Genomic DNA, 20,000 nt, shown 5'->3' with positions numbered 1-20,000 from the left:
TGTACAAAAATCTTAAATTCTTTACATCTACTTAAATCCTAGAACAAAAATAGTTTTTTAATAAGACCATCTAGTCATGTTTACTAGAATGGCTGACCAAATGCCTACCATAAAGTCCATCAGCATAACATGAACAAAGACGCACTCAAGTCATGATTCCTCAACTCTGGTGTTTAGTACAGGCAGTCTCCAAGTTACAAACAAGATAGGTCCTGTAGGTTTGTTCTTAAGTTGAATATGTAGATAAGTCAGAACAGGTACATTTTTAAATGTAACTCCAGTCATATATATATGGCATATATATATGGCTTGGGCCCGAATCAGTTTGAAACAAAATGATTTGTAATATTCGGTGATCCATTTCATATAATCTCCAAAAACAGAACGGGGAGGAGGGAGCCAAAAAGCCCGGGAAAATGGATTAAGAGAGCCAGATTTTATTGACTCCTGGAGAGGAAGGAGTTAAGTCTGCAAAATACCTGAGGCAGGGGTCTGCCACAGGGCTTCTGGAGAAGGTGGAATTAACTGTAGTGTCTTTTTCTCCCTCCCTGGCAGCAGCAGTAGTGTCTGTCCATTTCTTTTTTTAAAGTTTCCTAGACTCCTCCTCCAAAAAGGGCCCTGCTGGGAACTCACTTTCCCAGCAGCACTTGCATGGGCAGGCACTGAAAAGTCTCTGAGTTTCTCTTGGAACATGATGAGAGTTGAAATTTTTCTCTTTCTCTGTTTCTCAGCCAATAAAAAGCCTGGTTCTGTCTATGATCTCATTGGCTGAGAATGGTCACAACCAGTGACGACAATTCCCAGAACCCTCTCTTGTGGTTTGTCTTATTTTAAATTGTTATGGTAAAAACTTAAAATAATTCTTAAAAAATCAGTAGATTAGTGAATTGTTTTGAAACATAGCAGGCCTGCAGTTGTAAATGGGGTCTAAAACCAAGGTAGATTTCATGCAGATAGGCCTTAAAATGACAGAGGACTGAGCCTTTAAATTTCCCACTGTAGCCAATGGGCCAAATCTTTGCTGAATGAAAATGGCAACACTCCTCCAGATTTGAGTAACTTCCAGTTAAACAGAATGAGGGGGTCAGCTGACAATGGATCCTGAAATGGCATACCTTTTGTCCAAATTGCACACCTCTAATACACACACACATATATACATATACATACACATACAGGTACACAAACACATACTTTGGGTACCAAAGGAACTGTGGTGTTTTGCTGTCTGTGCCCCTGTTCTGAAGATTTCTCCTCACTTTCTGTCCCTGTGATAACTGGATTTTGAAAAATTTGGCTTGTTGTGGAAACAAGAATTGGTAGGAAAGTTTCAGTGGAGACACCTTTTCCCCATGAGAACCCTTTCAGGAGTGAATTTCAAACCTACAGGTAGATTTCTTTCAGTTCCTGTTGTCTCAACTCCATTCTTAACTATGAGTCATTTGAAAGTCGGACATTTGTAACTTGGGGACTGCCTGTATAGTAACTTTGATCCTGGAAGTAGTACATAGCCATTATGAATGGTAACCATGTTAGAATTTGTCTAATTCTCTCCATCTGCAAGTGGGTCACCATCATTTCCTCTGGAACAAATTCCATAGTTTAACTATGAACTGTGAGAAGGGCAGTCAGTGTTGTACAAATGTACTGTTTATGAACAATTGCACCTTTACTTTCATTTAAGCACAATTTGGTATTGATTTAAATTATTTTGCTACATTCTAAAATATTTCTGTAATTAGTCCAGACATTTATTTAGACTGGGATCTAAACATCTTTTGCATGAGATCTGGCACAAACACCTTACATTCTGACTTTATCTGATTTGTTTCCTCATCAAAGTTCTCTGAGTTTTAAAAAGCAATCCTCCATTTGTATCTTGGTATGAACAAAATATGGTTGTAGTACCTAAGTTTCTGAAAGCCTTGCTTGGTCGATTGATTTCCAGTGTTTAAACTTGTATTTGAAGTCTAGCTCTCCTTGTACTGGTATTTAATTTTTAATATTAGGAAGTTGTAGAGATTTTACTGTGGTTTGTGAACTGTTATTACCTATTCAGATGTAGTTTTTAATGTACTTACTGCTTCTAAGAATTACAAGCCACTTTAATGCATACATGAATTATAAAAGTTGCATATAAAAGTGACAAAAATGCTATCTAATTGCTAAGTACATTTTTGAACTAATCGTTAATGTAAAATGTTTTATTTCATTTTTTATTTTAGAGGTTTTGTTGTTTATGATTTATATACTGTTATGTCATAAACAGTCTATCATAAATAAATGAGTTATCAAATTTCTTTTTCCTGTTAGGAATGTACCAGTTACAATCACATGTCATATTATATCACATAATACGTTTCTGATTATTAGCAGAAAATGTTGATAGTTCTCCACAAACAAGGCAGGAGAACACTGATAGTCCTTCCATTGAATTTATCAGGCTGCTGGATTTGGGATTTGTTCTTAAATAGATGCTAAGTTGATATCTAGTTTTAAAGACATGAATATGCAAGCTACTTAGTCATAAGGTGGTGGCTTCATAGCTCCAAATTTTTCTCCCTATACACAACTCTTTTTCAAAAGCAGGTGAAAAGTCTATTTTGATAAACCCAACTAAAGGAGGCATTCCTTTAATTATATCTTTTAAAAAAATAGCTGTAGTATTGTAATTTGTTGCTCAGGTATAGAAAACTGATGTCACAGTAAATTCTTTATAGAATCGTTCCTTTTTAAAAGGATCCTTTTAAGATTACATTCATGATCTGATATTATTTCTGAACGAAGGATTATGCCAAGCCAAGATAAAATCAAATCAAATTGAAATGGCAAGAAAAAGCTGGAAACAAATAAAGAGAAAAGAATGAGTGAAAGGCTTTATGTTGCAAAATGTTACTTTAAAAAAAAAAGGAAATTTAGGTCAGAAGCAAATGTAGAAAGACTTTCTTCTTTGAAATATGAAACCAGGGATACTAATGTTCCATATTTTAATAGTATGGTCAACAGGAGAAAAAATAATGCAAAAAGAAAACAGAGTAGAAGAGAAATATAACTATGGTGCAAAGAAAAGCGCACTGCAAATTAAAAAGGCATGTAAATGTGTGCCTACCATTTTCCAGATAAGAAGGGGCCGTACCTTCTGAGGGGTCAAGGCGGCGAGCCCGCCTTCCATGTTTGGAGTTGTTGTGTACAAACATGTTGTCTGAGACAGCCAGAACGTGGCCATCCACATTGACTGTTGTTGATACAACAACCTGCCGCAAGGGGAAAAAAGGAGAAAAGAATCACATTTTCTTTTTTTTGAAAGATGTGGTATACCACATGCAATATGCTTTATTTTTAAAGACTGGGTGAAACCATACAATCTGTTCCTTTTCTCTGAACACAGCTCCATTCATACATTCTATTTACCTCTCTCCTTTTTGGCTATTGCTGGCAATATTTCAACTCACATTTTCCCCTTCTTGACGTCCACTGCCCTAATTAGAGTTTAATCTCCTATTATGCTAGGCAATGAATGAAATACTCAGATACTATTCTTCTAGCCATTAGTTTAAGAAACACCCCTTTAACTGCATTTTAAAAGCTACTGTTTTGATTGATCTGTTGATATATTGATTAGATAGTTTATCCAATTAAAATACATATACTTGAGACTGATTTTAGATGAGGAATTGTGAGCATGCTAGGTCAGGGGGGAAATATTTTGCTTCGTAAATTAGTAAATACACATGACTTTGTTTTGTTTTGGAAGTTTGTTGTCACTTTTACAATTTCATTTAGACAGCATTCCTACCATCGGTTTGGAACATAGCTTTGGACTTCCGAAGTTACATTATCCAAAGAGCTAGGATGAAACCAAAAAGAAGGGACAAAATTTTTCATTAGTGTACCTGACATTCCCACTCCTAACCTGTTTTTCTCCCCAAAGGAAACGAACTGTGCCACCACAAGTGTTGGTGCAGTTCTTCACTCATTCCATTGATATACTAGGAACACAAAAGATCATGTCGATCCACACTCTCAGCACATTCATAAAGTGAACTTTGAACATTTCTTATTTGTGTTTCCCACTATCAGAGTTTCCAAGCTGAAGAAGAACTGGCTACAACATTTTCCAGAGCTTCATGTAAGAAGCTTTACAAGGACAGTCCTTTCTCTCTATCCTTGGAGAGAGAACTTGTGATCCCTGACACCTTTCCAGGAACCACAAAATTGCAGCTTTAATGTGATATGCACCATTTTCCCTCTTTAAAGCACAAGGTGAATATGAATACTGAATGTGCTTTCAGCCCATAAAAAGAAGCCACTTTTAAGCACCTTCAAATGCTAGATTGTCTCTGCTACATTAGTGGAACTTTATTTTTAACAGAAAGCATTCTGTTCTTGCTTCCAGGTTGTGCTCATCATAGATGGGCTGATGGATCAGTCCTAGTCGAGGTTCTTACGCCTTCTCAGAATAAATATTAAAAGGAATGTTTACAAACTTGTGTGTCCTCGCAACTGAAAAATTCTCCATAGTTATGAACTGCACTGCCAAGGAATACCAAGTGCTGTGGGCTATATTTCAGAGGAAGGAACTGGCAAAGCTACCTCTGAGTATTTCTTACCAAAGAAACCCCTATAAAATGCAAAGGATCAGGCAACTTGAAAACATATACACAAATTCATCAATCATGGAGGATAAAATCATCATGAAAAGCCCATTGTAACTTTATATATACATAAAATATACTTTCATACATTGTATCAGGTTTTGTTTTTGTTTTTTTAAAAAAGATGTCATGTGCATGTTAAAAAATTGTAAAGCATTAACCTCTTGAAGTGTGGATTTTCCTGGTGCTATATGCACATATGATCAAATCCATTACATTCGCCAGATTTCTGAGATAGTTCAAATGGCTTAGATGCAGCTTGCCTTAATTTTAACCATCCATGTAGAGTCATTCTTGTTTCTCTTTTATGTTGGTCTATTTTTTCTGATAGGGCAATTGCTTTACCATTGTCTTTTGAGTTTATATAGAGAAGAAAGTTGTACAACATACTAGGGAAATGGCCAGACTTAATTTATAAGAGAAATAAATTATGAAGGGTGCATTCAGCAATTACATAGGATAAATGAAAATGCAAAGTATTTTCTTTCCTTTTGAGATTACTGAGTCCAGGATATCAGATGGAAATTCTTTCCTATTTTCTATGTTTAGATCACCTTTGATCCTGTTTTTTTCCACATGCTGTAATTAGCTACCAGCTATTACAGCACCTTCTTCTGTATACTCTGCCTCCTCTGAGGCAGCCATCTGTGTTCCCCTTGAGAGAAGCCTGGGGGCGTTTCTCCAAAAGTCAGTGAATCTTCAACCTCCACTATTTTCTCGAAAGAGCCAGACCTAATTTCTTCTCCAGGACATTCATTTTAAGTTGTTGATAACAGTTTATTTGACTTACAGCATCTCAAATTCCAGTCCGTATGCTCACACAATTAAATTAGCTGCTTCTAACTTCCATTGACTTTTAGAAGTGACCCACATAATCCCCAATTCATAACACATAGGTATTGGGGTTAAATTCTTGCTAAGTGTTAATTCTTAACAGGGTTGTTTTTCTTCCTACAATATAGTTTCTAATGACAAAATATGTAAACTATAATTTTTTGCTCTGTCATTTATATATAGAGTAATTGCAAAGCAAAAATTATGTAATTCAGCGAAGTACGTATGCCGTCCCTTTTATTTTATTGCCTCGTTCTTGAGGTGTAACTGCAGAAAATTGCTGAGACAGTAGATAATATTTAAGGTATTGTTCGAAAAAACTAAAATACTGTTACCTCCACTGAAACCTTGTGAGTAGGCATGTGAGACAAGAAAACTCAAGAAAGCCATTCTAGTTTCTTTTAGTAGCTTCATCACCAGCCACAAGATTACTCATGACTGATGCTTCATTAGTCACTCAAATAAGAGGTACATTTCCAGTCATCCCAGGTTTCAATTTATGCCCTGTTCATATGGATCAATATTATCAATGCCACGTGAACCTGAGCTGCATAAAAATTGAGACTTGGTGGATGTTTTGTTTTTCTTCTGAAGAAGCAGTTTATTTCTCCTACTACAGGAAGTACCTGTAGGTTAGTTTCACTTGATTGCTTGGCTATAAATGCTCTGTTGAAATTTTTAATTACAAGTACTGTATGTACTCAAGTATAAACCTAGTTTTTCAGCCTTTTTTTTAGGCGGAAAAAGCTCCCCTCACCTTATATTCAGGTGGGGGTCCCGGTAGGAAGGTGTGAAGCTCAAAGAAGGGCTTCCTTCAGCCCCACACCTTCCTGCCAGGATCCTCACCTCTCTGCACAGCAATCCAGCTCTCCTTCCTCTCCGCCTCTCTCAGTGCAGTGTGCACCTTAGTCTCCTCCTTTTATCTGTGCAGCACGTGCATTCCTCTCCTCCTCTCAGCACTAGACTTTCCCAATTTTCCTTATTCATATGCACAGCACTTTCCCCAAAATGTATAGTTAAAATAAACTATGGTGATTATTGGAAGGATACGTAAGCACACTTACATTGAAGAATGTTAGAACAATGATTTAATCAGAGTTGGGCAGTCTTATCTTAAATTACATTTTTATGTAAATATTCAAAAACATTTAACTTACTGATGCCTCAGCTAATGTGATTTGGTATTGGTATCGATTTTTATTTTGAAATTTACCAGTAGCAGCTGAATTTCCCATCCTCAGCTTATATTTGAGTCAATAAGTTTTCCCAGTTTTTTTTTTTTTTGTGGTAAAATTAGGTGCCTTGGCTGATATTAGGGTCAGCTTATACTCAAGTATATATGGTATTTCCTTCGAGAATAATCTCTTGGTCTAATAATCTTGGTATCTCTTATTCAAAATGTTGCATTGTTCCATAATTATTCCCAACAAGTTATTATTAAATTCTAGGATATCTAACAATATATATTTAGGAGATAATATAATAATATGGAAACAATACATGTATATTGCACTTTTGACATGAATAAAACTGCAAAGCATGCTCCAAAGTGCAAGAAATCATTCAGTTTGGTGGTTGGCTTGTTCAAAGTAAATATGGACTATTTTGCATATGCTGAACTTTTTCTGTAGGGTCTAAATATTTAATGACAGAGTGAACGTTTTGAGGACAGTCTTTAGAAATTTCTACATTCTTCATGGTTCTTTACTGAGATACTTTCATATGTGTTAAAACTTGGAACCCTCTCCAGAACTCTCAATACAGAAACAGCTGTTTCTTACCATTGTATATGTTGAGAAAAAAAAGTATTGCTGTGCTTAGGCTTGTGAACATTACTGTAAAAGGGACAATTAAATAAGAATGGAAAGGGGATGGCCAACCTCTTTTCTACTAATAACTCTTGAAGGTTTGGCAGCTGTAGGCCTTGAAGATCTGAAAATATATATTGCATTTAAATTTGACAAATATTTATAGCAATTTATATGGAGAAAAATGGTAACTCATACTTAAAGTACTTGCATTTGTTTTTTTTTTTCCTATTTGTATTTGGCAAATCCTAGGAAACCTTGTGCATTTAATCTTAACATTTATCATAAATCCATACCTGGAATCTTCGCATATCTCGCGGGTTTCCTGCATTCTTCAAACAATTTTGATTGCACTTGAGGAAAAACTTTAGAAAAAATCTAAAAAATCAAAAAAAGAAAAGAAAATTGAAATGAATTAGTGCTAGAGATTAATTAGGGCTATCAGAGATACAGAATCGGTCTGTTACTATGCAACGAAGTATTCACTCATAACTTCAAGTGCTGTGGTGCTGTAGACAAAATGCTATTTTCTTATCGCCGAATGAAAAGAGCACCCATATAAGCATATCCTTCAATATCTACATATTCAGTCTTCGTAAAGTGATAAGATAGTTTGGGGCACATATGCAAATACTGCAATTCAGTGGGGAACAATTTACTGTATTAACAGCAATATCCTAAGAATACTTATTTGGATGCCTATTAGATTCAGTAGGACTTGTTTCGTAGTATACATATGTAGGGTTACAGTTTCTAACTTGAACCCTCTTCCTTGAACAATATTTCCCCCTTGGCGCACCACTATTCTTAACCCAAATGGCTGACTAGCCAGGTATGTGTTGGGAGAGCTATGTAGCACCATCCCACGGATAATAATTGTAACTCTTCAAAATCTCTGTATAAGATTTGCATAAGGGCCCATCTATACTGGCAGATAATCCATATGACAAACCCAACTAATGCAGATTTACCTGGGTTTACATCTGGATTTTTAAAAGACCTGCAAAGATCCAGATCTTCCTTGAAGATCTGGATCTTTGCTGGTTTGGAGGAAATCATCCACAATCTCAGGAGGCATCCCAAACAGCCATCCTATGCTCCCCTGGGAAACGGAATGGCAGTGTGTGGAAGGCAGTCCTGAGAATCAATTGCCACAGGTCCAACACGTGCAAAGATCCAGACCTAGTTGAAAGGTCCAGATCTTTCCAGGTGTTTTTTTTTAACCCAGAGGAAACCTGGAAATCCAGGCTTACTCTAGGTTAATTTGGATTAACCTGACACATTGTTTGGACAGCTCAAGCTAATCCGGAAGCCATCAGGGAATTTGGGAATATCTGGAAGGACCGTGAGTTTGGCTCTATGCTGCAGGATTAATATAGTTTGACGTTAGTCTGGTCCCTTCCACACAGCCCTATATCCCAGAATATCAAAGCAGAAAATCCCACAATATCTGTTTTGAACTGGGTTATCTGAGCTCACACTGCCATATATTCCAGTTCAAAGTGGGTCCTTCTGATATGTAGTCTCTTTCAAGAGGGATTTAAGGTATCAGTTTTGCTCCAGATTTTTTTGGATCATGTTGCATAACTAGAGTTAACTTAGGTTCTGCAACTCCAATTAATCCTAGCAGGAACATAAATTAGCCATACTGAATCAGACTCCAGTTAGTCAAATAAAGTGTTCACAGATTGACTGGCCAGTTGCCTATAGAATGCTCATGTTCTTTCTCATTCTCATACTGCCTCTGATTACGGAATTGGTATACAGTTATTAGCCATTGGTAACTTTATCTTCCAAGAATGTGGTCAATTCCTTTTTAAAGCTGTACAAGTTAGCAGCCATCATTAGTGAAATCTAAAAAGTATTTATTTATTATTTGTTTATTTATTGCATTATTTATTATTCTGCACTTTATTTGATGCTCAAGGTATCCTATAATAAAATCAATTTAAAACAGTAAACATTACCAATAGTTTTTAAAGGCTGAAAATATATTAAATAGCATCTCTTTTTTTAAAAAACAAGCAAGATAAGCCCCGAAGCAGATGAAATCCCCCCTCCTCCATCCCACTCAGGGGAAGACCAGCAGGGGCACTATCTTCCAGACATATATACTACTAATACAAAAAACTAGTTAGAAAGGGACAAGCAAAGTACAAGTTTTCAGATATTGTTTGGCTGAAGATACCTATATTTCTCACAAATGGCTACAATGTTTAGGATTGATGGGAGTTGTAGTTTGGCAACAGACTGAAACAGACTGCAGAAGGATTAGAGATGGTTGTCCACTTATACTTTCCACATATAGTACTATAGATCCAACAACAATTTTCTTCAAAGTTCTATGGAATCACCAATAGGCAAAATGCTGTTATGGCAATTCTCAAAAGATAAATTTTCTCTCATTATATGGTGAATTTCTGCACAGTATTCAGTGGGGTCTTAAGAAAATGTGGCTTGCCAAGGGCTTGTTGCTATCAATGGTAATCCTTTCCATCAAACCAGGTATAATTATTTCTGTTGAAATAGCACATTATTTAAACTATGAAGTTGTCTGGTCTAAATATGATGGTCTTTTGACATTGTCTTTAAACACATCATAGCCAAAATGGAATTGTGAGTATATTCACCAGAATGGTTTGGAGGAGTAGTCTTTTACTTTCCCAATGCATTTTTATAAGAATCCCCATTACAGATTATATTACATATCAATAGGACATCTATTCCTAGTAGCTACTACAGCAGATAGATTGGGACCACAGTGGGAGGGGGACATTGTCATTGGTCCTTCTAAAAAAATCTCTTTCCTCTCCTGTCTTACACCCACAGTGGCTACTTTTTTTTTAAGTGACCCACTAGATCACCTTGGGCAAGTCATGGCCTCTCAACCTCAGAGGAAGGCAAGGACAGCTGCCCTCTGAGCAAATCTTGTGATAGATTCACTTTAAAGTTCTCATAAATCAGAAAAAACTTGAAGGCACAACAACAACAACAACAAATCAAGTAACATATCTAATAGCACGTTTACCTCTGAATGTAAGAAGCAGTCTAAACATCTTCCCAGAATGTCTAAAAGAATATTAATTTTGAACGGAAGGTGCAGAGGACAAAACCTAGGCACTGAATGTGGCAAACATATACAATTGTTTGTTTCCGATACCATTTTCAACAGTTAAATAGTTAAATGTTTGATTAATGCTTTCCTACACCAACTCTGTTTATGGCTTGCTTCCTATTTCAGCTCACAGGGCTGTGTGAGAGAAGCAGATTCCACAATTCAATCAAATACAATTTTGGTTTAGAATCAAGGGGATTGTACCTTGGGCAGTAGATCTTACAGAAAATTATATTTCAGCTGATATTTTTCTATGCCCCCCCGTCTCACTTTATGTATGAGAAGAAAATGACTTGTTCATTCCTCTAAGGTCCTAAAACAAAATTGGTGAAATTAAGTGACACTACATAGCATTTACAACCCAGGTAAACAATATTTTTTTACTTAAAAAATTAAGGTATGGAGATAGGGTATGTGGAAGGGTGGCTATATATTTGTTGTCCTGAAGCTTTCCCCCTGCCCCAGTTCCCAACGCTCTCTTGAAGCTTTTAGTTTTTAAAAAATAGCAAGGTTTTAAGGAAACCTTTGCATACAAATGACAACAAAAGACAGGGGAAACAAATTTCAAAATACTTTCCCACCCAGAAACACCCAAATTCCTTCTTTTCAGCCATACCTTGACCAAAAATTTCACCAGATGTTGTGTGACTCTGTTTGCAATTCTGTTTGATAATATATTAAAAAAACAGTTTTTATATAGTCCTATAGTCTTCATTTGATCATGAAAGATTATCTATTAAGAAGCTCATATTATCCTTTGGGAAGTTAATAAAAAGTTTTGAAAAACATAATATAGCTATAAAGTGTAATATTTTTTTTCCAATATTTGCTTTTTCATTTCTTTTGTTATTACACTAGCACCGGAAGTATAAAAACTTGCTACGACTTCTGATTATGATGATGATTTAAAAGCTTATACATCAGAATATAGTTAGGAATTATAGAGTTATTACCGTTAAAGCCCTAAATGGTTTGGGCTCAGATTACCTGGCTGACCACATCTCTGGATACAAGCCTTCTCGGGCACTGTGATTAGCAGATGAGGCCCTGCTCTCGTTCCCACCCCTGCCTCAAACATGGCTGGTGGGAACAAGAGAGGGGGGCTTATCTGTGGTTGCCCCCCACCTCTGGAACTCCCTAAGTAAGAAGATTAGAACAGCCCCCTCTCTTTTAAGAAACAGCTGAAGACTTTATATGCTCTCAAGCCTATAGAGAGGAGGACATGGCTTTTTAAATGTTATGTTTTAATTGCTATTAGCCCCTAATTTTTAAGTGTTGTCCTAAATGCTTATTTGTTGAGATGTAATTTTAGCTATGTGATGCCTAATTTGGTGTACTATCTCACTATTATTTTATGTTCTTGTTTAATAGGTTTTATTTGATTTGTGTCAGGTTTTTTGGTTGCACTATGGCATTGAATGGTTGCCATTATTTATTGTGAACTGCCCTGAGCCCCCAAGGAGAGATAGAGTGGGATATAAAGTTGTTATTATTATTATTATTATTATTATTATTATTATTATTATTATGAAATTCAGTCTCTAAACAAACTTAAGCTTTCAACCTGCTCATACCAACTGATTCCAGTAACATACACTAGATGATTTCTCTTAGGATAAAGTTGAGTGAGTGGGAGGGAAACACATTAATTCACTCAGTATGCCTACTATCACAAGTCTAAAGTCAGTTGTTCATCCAACTACCATGAATGAGAACTTGGCGGATCAACACGCATAAAATAGGGCTGTGCATGGATCCGTTTATCAAAATGGGCTCCAGCTGATTCAGTTCTTTTGGTCAATCATAACAGCATGGGTACCACTGCCATTTTTTTCCAGCTGCCACAAACCATGCAGCTGCTGACCACAGCTACTTTTGGTTTCATTCAGCTACACGTGGAGCACGGAGATGCAGCTGTGTGTTCGCACAAGGGTTTCCCTGTGAGCGCTGCTTGTTCAGCCGATCAGAAGTGAAGAAAGTCATGATGTGTCTTTTAGCCAACTGGTTTCTTAAGTTTGACGCCTAAACCCAGGTCTTACTGAAGGATATGAGGAGAAACAATCCCAGAAGAACTGGTTTCTTAAATCTGATGCCTTAACCCAGGTCTAGTCGAAGGATATGAGGAGAAACGATCCCAGAAAAGGTGGTTTCTTAAGTCTGGTGCCTTAACTCAGGTCTTATTGAAGGATATGAGGAGAAACCATTCCAAAAAAGTGGTTTCTTAAGACTGATGCCCTAACATGATGGGGAAAGGAGCCTTGGAAGTTCCCCCATTGCTACCAATGGACCAGATCTTCCCAGAACAAAATTGCTCTTTTGGCTGCTGGATCAAAAATGTATTTTTTCCCACCTATATTTGTGAGGATCCTGAAAAATGGATTGGGGGGGGGGCACCAAAATTGGGACACCAAAAGTGGAACGTGGTTAAACTGAATTTCACACACCTAACATATAATGGCTATAAATTCAGTGTGGCTTCTCTATTTCTGGGTAACAATTGGATTTGGCCTATAGCAATCAATGCTTCAGTTATGCCAGCTCGGTCATCAAATAAAACTGCACGTGTAATAATGACAAACACACCAATTGAAGTCCCAGTCCCCCATGATGAAGAATTATAGCATGGTAGATGCAGTAAACAGACCGGGGTGGGGGGAGAGGCAGACACTTTTGCCACAACAGCAAGCAAGGCACCACCTCACACACAAGATGGAGGACAAAGGACAAAACAACAAGGCTTGGCCCAAGCCAAGGCCATGAGGGAACCAGATCCCACACTCCCTCACTCACACAAAGCCAGACAGTAGGAAGCCACCACTTTATAGTATATTTTGCCTTTTGCTTCCTCCAATTATTTATTAAAGATTTCTTTCATTGCCACCAATTTATTATTTTCATAGGCCACCTCCTTTACTGGAATGTTTAACAAGCAACACAAAGACTTCAGTTTGAATAAAACAGGAAAATGTTTATTTTGAGCAGTCAATAAGCATAATAGTTGCAGATAACTTGTCAGGTTTTTCTTGTTACAGAGGATGGTACTTCTATTTTGAGTTTCTTTCAAACAATTTTCCACACAGAGAAATCCAAACAGGAATCTTTTAAACCCTTTTGAAATCTCCCTTCCTCTCTTTAGCACTCTAAACACTATAGAGGACTATTCACTATTATTCCTCAAAGAGGTATCTCATATAATAAACAATTCCCAAATCTCTTCCTTCCACCCCTCAAGACTCCTGGTCCTTCTTCACCACCAAACTCCTAACTTCACTTAAAATGGCTGCTTCATCATCTTCCCTTTGCCTCTGGCTCCATCCATCTCCAGTTACTGAGCTTTTCCCTCCAATTTTATCAGCCAATTAGGCTGCACTTCTGGCTTAGAGACTGCCTGATTGCTCCACCCCTCAGCTCTGCTTAGCTTTAGCAAGCTGGGCCTGCCTTTTACACCAACCCTTCAGGGTAAGCCAATCAGTATGCATTAGAGCAGGGATATAAAAAGCAAAACACAAGGAAATTTGGGTTATATTTCTGACTTTTTAAAAACCAAAACATGGTCAAAATGCTCCCATATCACCTAGAAGTCATTTTTTTCCAGAATACTCTAATCAAGAAGAAGAGAGGAACTTTATTTTTCTACCCCGCCTCCATCTCCCCGAAGGGACTCAGGGCGGCTTACATGGGGCCCAAGCCCAGGCAGAATACAATTAAAATAAAGCAATAACAATTAAAACAGCATCAAACAGCATGAAACAACACAACAAAAATAGCTAGCAACAAAAATAGCTAATCAATATGATTAAGTTGCAGTTAAAAAAATGAAACTCTTCCAAACACCAGGTCATAATATAATTCCATGCTAATATTCTCATAAATTGTTAGAGCATTAAGAATTTATTTTTATATAAAGTTTAATCTAGAATGACTTAAAAGTAAAACCAAAAAAGGCTCACCAATTGCAAGCTAATGCTTGCAATAGGAATGCTAGCCAAATTTATATTTGCCATATTTCTTAGAGGACTCTCTAGAGGACATTATTGGAAATGCAGATTGCAGTTCAACACGATTTTGTGTAATCAGCACGTCCAAGCAAATGGGTGGCAGTATGTTATGAAAAAACGATCAAGATTCCTCCACAAATCTAGACAATCTGTCCCAGTGTTTCCTTCCAGTTAGCAACTGCTTGTCATCCAGCTGAAATACTTGAGCCCATCACTTCCAATCTTTGCTACACTCTACAAAGAGAATAGTTGATCCCTATCCTTCTTAGAGCAAAACTGTCTTTATCTCAAAACTGTGAGATATTTATCTTGATAATCATTTCCCCTCATCTTTTTTCTTTTTGCCAGTATTCCCTGCTAGCCACATTCTCCCTATACTTCACAATATAGAATCACATTGGAAATTAAAAGGTAAATGACAGTTTTGGACTTAAATTGCCCTTGCTGTTACTCCAAAACAGCTACAATTTTTTAAAGGTATATTCAATTTAAAGACAAAGGAAAATTGGGGAAAGAAACCTAGTGGAGCAATGGTGACCTTTTCTTTTATACACCCCCCCCTTTTTTATATATATATTTTGTTGCTGCATATCACCAAGACATAAATGAAGATTTAAAACCTTAATGGACATCACATATTTATTTAAAATTGCTCATCAAATTTAGAAATGAAAGAGAAATAAGTAAGTGCACAAAATAATAACAAAATCAATAATAATAATAATAATAACAACAACAACAACATTGTGTAGGATGTCAAAATCCTCTGGGACTTCTGAATTCAGACAGACAGATTTTTGGAGCACAATAGTATGGATTGTCGATGTTGCAATCCCAGGTGACAGCAGGATTGAAGGGAAACAACTGGACAATCTGACATGATATGAGGATTTAAATATCAAACTGCAAAGACTCTGGCACAGTAAAGGTGGTCCCAGTGGTGATCGGCACACTGGGTGTAGTGCCTAAAGACCTTGGCCTGCACTTAAACACAATCGGCACTGACAAAATTACCATCTGCCAGCAGCAGAAGGCCATCTTACTGGGACTGCACACATTATTCGCTGATACATTACACTTGCAAAGTGTCCAACATGTGATCCAATACAACAGCCAGCAGAGTGATCTTGTCTGCTGTGGACTCATCTTGTTGTGTTTCAAATAACAATATTGTGTAGGACATTGTACTAATGGTTAGTTTTAGTTTTCCTCAATAACTCCTTTTGTTAGCTGGTTTGCAGAGAAAAATCATGCGACTGACATTTCCTTTCTTTGAATATTGTATGCTATATAATATATAGAGCTTCACTATTCTCTTAGAACTCAATACCCATGAAGCTTCACCAAATTGTTTTCGATTCTGACCGCTAGGTCTGTCCCTTCCCATTGCAGCAATCAATGGGCTAAGATGCAGTAGTCCAACCAATCATGCACCATTGAATGGTTGGAACTTTCCTCTCCAAGTTCTATATTTCAAAGAGAGAAAAGGCAAGTGGAATTTAAAAAGAGGCTACTAGCTTTTTGTAGCCTTGCACACAGAAAGTAAGGTTGTTTGAACACATTCTTATAGTGGATTCTCATAACTGGCTTCCTTTTTTGTTATCTTCAATATGAATGTTCAAGTCTCCTTGGACCTTTGTTTTTTACTGCTGTGTTTGGGATCATATCTTTTCTTCTATGTTGAAGGAAGCTTCTCTGTATTACCTTTAACACTGACACATACCTGGCTAGATCTCTAAGTACTCTTTCTTATTGAGAGGACAATTACATGAAGAATTAACACCCTGCAATTCTAAATACAAGAGTATTCTTGTTGTTTTTTTAAAGAAGGGATATATCAGATCCCCTTCCCTGAAGTTCTTATCCTCAAATGTGAAGGTAAATACTAAAAGATAACACCCCGTGCTGAGAAGCTATATTCATTTTCAGGGGCTGCTGGGTCTGGTTGCCTCTTTTTTGATGTCTTTACTGCTGATTTTTGGTTTCTCCTTTGACCCTGACTTGTTTTCTAGTCCGGCATCTGGCTTCAATCCTTGAAACTGATTTCCTGACAGAATTCCTGGCTGCTCCGTCATCTTGCATAGCAACCTATATTATCAGTCCATGATGCTCAAAATACATTCTGGTGGTAAGCTCTGACTCATGCTTTTGTGTAGAGAAGGCTATACAAGAAACTGTATGTTTTAATATTTAGTTGGATGGGCTGAGAGTTAATTGTGTTTTCCTCTGTAGAAAACACAGAAATTTGCATTTACTGTAGAGACTAATAACTACTAACCTTCTGTAGTTCTCAGAATGTATCATACAGTATTCCACACCTTTATAGCAATATTTTTAAAAGTAGGTCAGAAAATTATTCTGTATGGTGTGTACAGATTAAGACTGGGAAGTACATGGATCTCATAAAGTGAAATCTAGTTCAGATATTATTAAATATATGTTACCATGTGAAATACTACTTGACTTTTCACTGTTTATCCTACAGCAGATTAACACTGATACAAGTAGTAAAAATCAGTAAGTGGCTCATCTTTTCAACAAAACAGGAAACTTGGGCATACCAATTCACATGGTTAGTTGTCGTGCTATGACACCATTTGACTCTTAATTTAATAACAGCATTTCTGATACTTGCCCTATTTGGAATATAGTAAACAAAAACAAAAAAAACATGATTCTGTGGTCAAGGCAATGCCTGTTCTTTAAAAACCGTCCACTATGGTCTAACTCTACATGGAGCTAAAAAGCAGGTTAATCCAAATTCTAACTTTTCCTTGGGGTATGATATGGAATGGAAGGAAGACATCTGTGTTTTTTTCCAGTGAATCATAGAATCAAAGAGTTGGAAGAGACCTCATGGGCCATCCAGTCCAACCCCCTGCCAAGAAGCAGGAATATTTCATTCAAAGCACCCCCGACGGGTGGCCATCCAAAGAAGGAGCCTCCACCACACTCCGGGGCAGAGAGTTCCACTGCTGAACGGCTCTAACAGTCAGGAAGTTCTTCCTCATGTTCATATGGAATCTCCTTTCTTGTAGTTTGAAGCCATTGTTCATATATTCACATCTTTTCCCACCTATTCTCATATATTTAAGGGGTTATACACTTACTTTAATAAACTCAGTAAAGATGTGATGTCTCCAAATGCATTTGTTTAAATCTGCCTAGATAATTAGAAAATGGGAGGGTAATGTCTCTCATTTTAGAGCAAAAAAGAATCAGAGGTGGTGGGTGTTAAATCAATTCTTCTTTCATACACAGTATCAACAAAGAAGTATTTTTTACATTAGCAAATACGCATAAATAGACACTATTATGTTTCAATGAAACAAAATAAAATAGCAAGATCTTTTGTTTGCCAACCTTTTGGGGAATATCAGTAGTGCAAATTGTTCTGGAGACTGTCATTCAGGTGCCTCCATTATCAGAGTTACAATAGGTAACAGACAGATATTGGGTTTATTGAATGATTGAGCCTCAAGTATAGGAATGCGCTTTGTACACTGGCTCACCTATTTTGTTTTTCATTTCTGTTACATGTTGATATTTTTATTTTTTCAGGATTTCAAATTGTGAGTTTACCTTTGACAAAGCATTTTAGTTGTGTTTAAATTTTGAACCATTATTTGCTTTCTGCTGATAAGCCACCACAGGGAAATTTCTAAAGATGGTGTGATGTTGATGCCTTTGAGACATTTCTCATTTATAACCACTATAAGGCAAGGTTTTCTTGGCAAGGTTTCTTCAGAAGGGGATTTTTATTATTTTTGTCTAAGGCTAAGAGAGTATAGTTTACCCAAGGTTATCTAGGGGGTTTCCATAGCTAAGCAAGGATTTAAACACTGGTTTCCAGAGTTATATGCTAATATTTAACTATACCAGGCATGGGCAAAATTCGGCCCTCCAGGTGTTTAGACTTCAACTCACTCAATTCCTAACAGCTCATAGTTGAAGTCCAAAATACCTAGAGGGCCAAAGTTTGCCCATGCCTGCACTATACCATACTGCCTCTCTACAAATCTGAAAGTAGATATTATAATCATATTTTATTTTTAACTATGTAATATGTAATAATTGGAACAAATATTCTATATGATGCTTCCTATTTTCCATCATCAATATAATGCAATGAACTTTGTATACAAATAATGTTAACAATACATTTTTAAGAAATTGAATTAAGAATGACTGTTTCTAAAGTGAACTTGGGTTTTACTACCTTGAGCCCTCCCTAGGCATTGGCTATTGAGTTGTGAGGTGAAGAAAACCAAGACAGTGAGGAAGAGACCCTGGGATAAAGGGGATGAAAGAGTAAGATATGTTTAACAGATTTTGTAACAACTAAAAGAGAAAGAGACAAAAAGAGTCTCTTTATACTCAGTTTAGATAGAAACTTCCTAAACACTGGTTGGCCTGCTATAGTAGCATAAAATATCACAGTAATGTGATATTTAATAATAATACAGCCATGTATTATTGTTTGAATGCAATTGCAAAACTAAGAAATGCTGAGTTTATTGCCTTTTCTTGGTATTTAACCCCTTGCTGGAAAATGCCATTCTTAAGAGGGGGGAAGTGTATAGAACTCCACTCAGGAAAGTGTTTTAACATGCAAGTTGATCTGTTGCTGCAAAATGATGCAGAAAGGTGAGAATGGAATTGAGAATAAACCAATTAAATAGTCTTTTTATGATTTTTCTCAGGTTTGCATTTATTATACATTTTTTTTAAAAAATACACATTTTGATAAGTTGCTGTTTCTTCCTCTCCCTTTGAACTTATTGTCAAAAAAAAGTCAGGTGACCTCTTAATTATACTGCATTATTACAGCAAGGATTCATAATTTTAAAATCAAAATTAGTTAACTCAGCTCACCTATACATTTAGCTCACAATACCTTTTAACACCCATCTGCCATCGGTGTACAGAGTCACTTGATATTCCACCCACCAATTTTTCCTAACAACCACTGTGCAATTAAATTCAACATGTTCTGTTGCGAGGTAAATTAGGCACACCTGCGGCCAGACTTCATTTGAACTGCATCAGAAAAGGACCTAACAAGGTGAGAGCATACCACAAAGTTATAGTCCTGTCAAGCAATTAGGTTTTCACTTCTGGGACATCCGCACGGTGCAATTATGCTACACATTACAACCTGGCTAATCTTCTGAACAAATGTCATGTCTCAGAGAAGCTAGTAAAAGCAGTTCATCTGCAAAATGTGTTGGAGCTTAAGCCTTACGCACATAACAATCTACAGCAGACTTTTTGGTCATAAGGAGGCATCCTCATTTTCTTATCATCCTCTCTACCCTTTAACACACCAAAGTTGTTATCTTTTAAAGATTTCATTGAAATAACAATAATAAAACATTCAGATGCCTTATTCTTCACAATTTTATATATAAGCACTTAATGCCCCAAGCTCTATTGTTGGCTTTGGATGTATTTCATTCGATCCAACTTGTTTTTAAAAGTTTATCCCAACATGCTAAATACCTTGGGAAACTCATCCCCATAAAATCTATGAAATTTGGATTTAAATGTGTTTTGGTCTGAATCCAAAACATATTATGGAAAACATAAC

At 36.6% G+C, this 20,000-nt stretch overlaps 1 protein-coding gene across 12 annotated transcripts in view; it reads right to left on the bottom strand.

Annotated features, from left to right (window-relative positions):
* The window catches only part of EBF3 (EBF transcription factor 3), a 215,047-nt gene that overhangs the window by 63,976 nt on the left and 131,071 nt on the right, over positions 1-20,000 (bottom strand). For 8 of the 12 annotated variants that reach the window (XM_060768637.2, XM_060768639.2, XM_060768635.2 and 5 more), the window contains 2 exons: positions 7,594-7,675; positions 3,110-3,254 (listed from right to left, as the gene is read on the bottom strand). In XM_060768637.2, the coding sequence (XP_060624620.1) occupies positions 3,110-3,254; positions 7,594-7,675 (227 nt within the window). The remainder of the gene's footprint in view (positions 1-3,109; positions 3,255-7,593; positions 7,676-20,000) is intronic. The other 4 variants (XM_060768640.2, XM_060768645.2, XM_060768641.2 and 1 more) reach the window with 1 other exon arrangement.

Source organism: Anolis sagrei, chromosome 3 (assembly GCF_037176765.1).
Source record: "Anolis sagrei isolate rAnoSag1 chromosome 3, rAnoSag1.mat, whole genome shotgun sequence".
Lineage (NCBI taxonomy): Eukaryota > Metazoa > Chordata > Lepidosauria > Squamata > Dactyloidae > Anolis > Anolis sagrei.
Note: the sequence above shows the minus strand (reverse complement) of the source record. Positions and strands in the feature narration are given on the sequence as shown.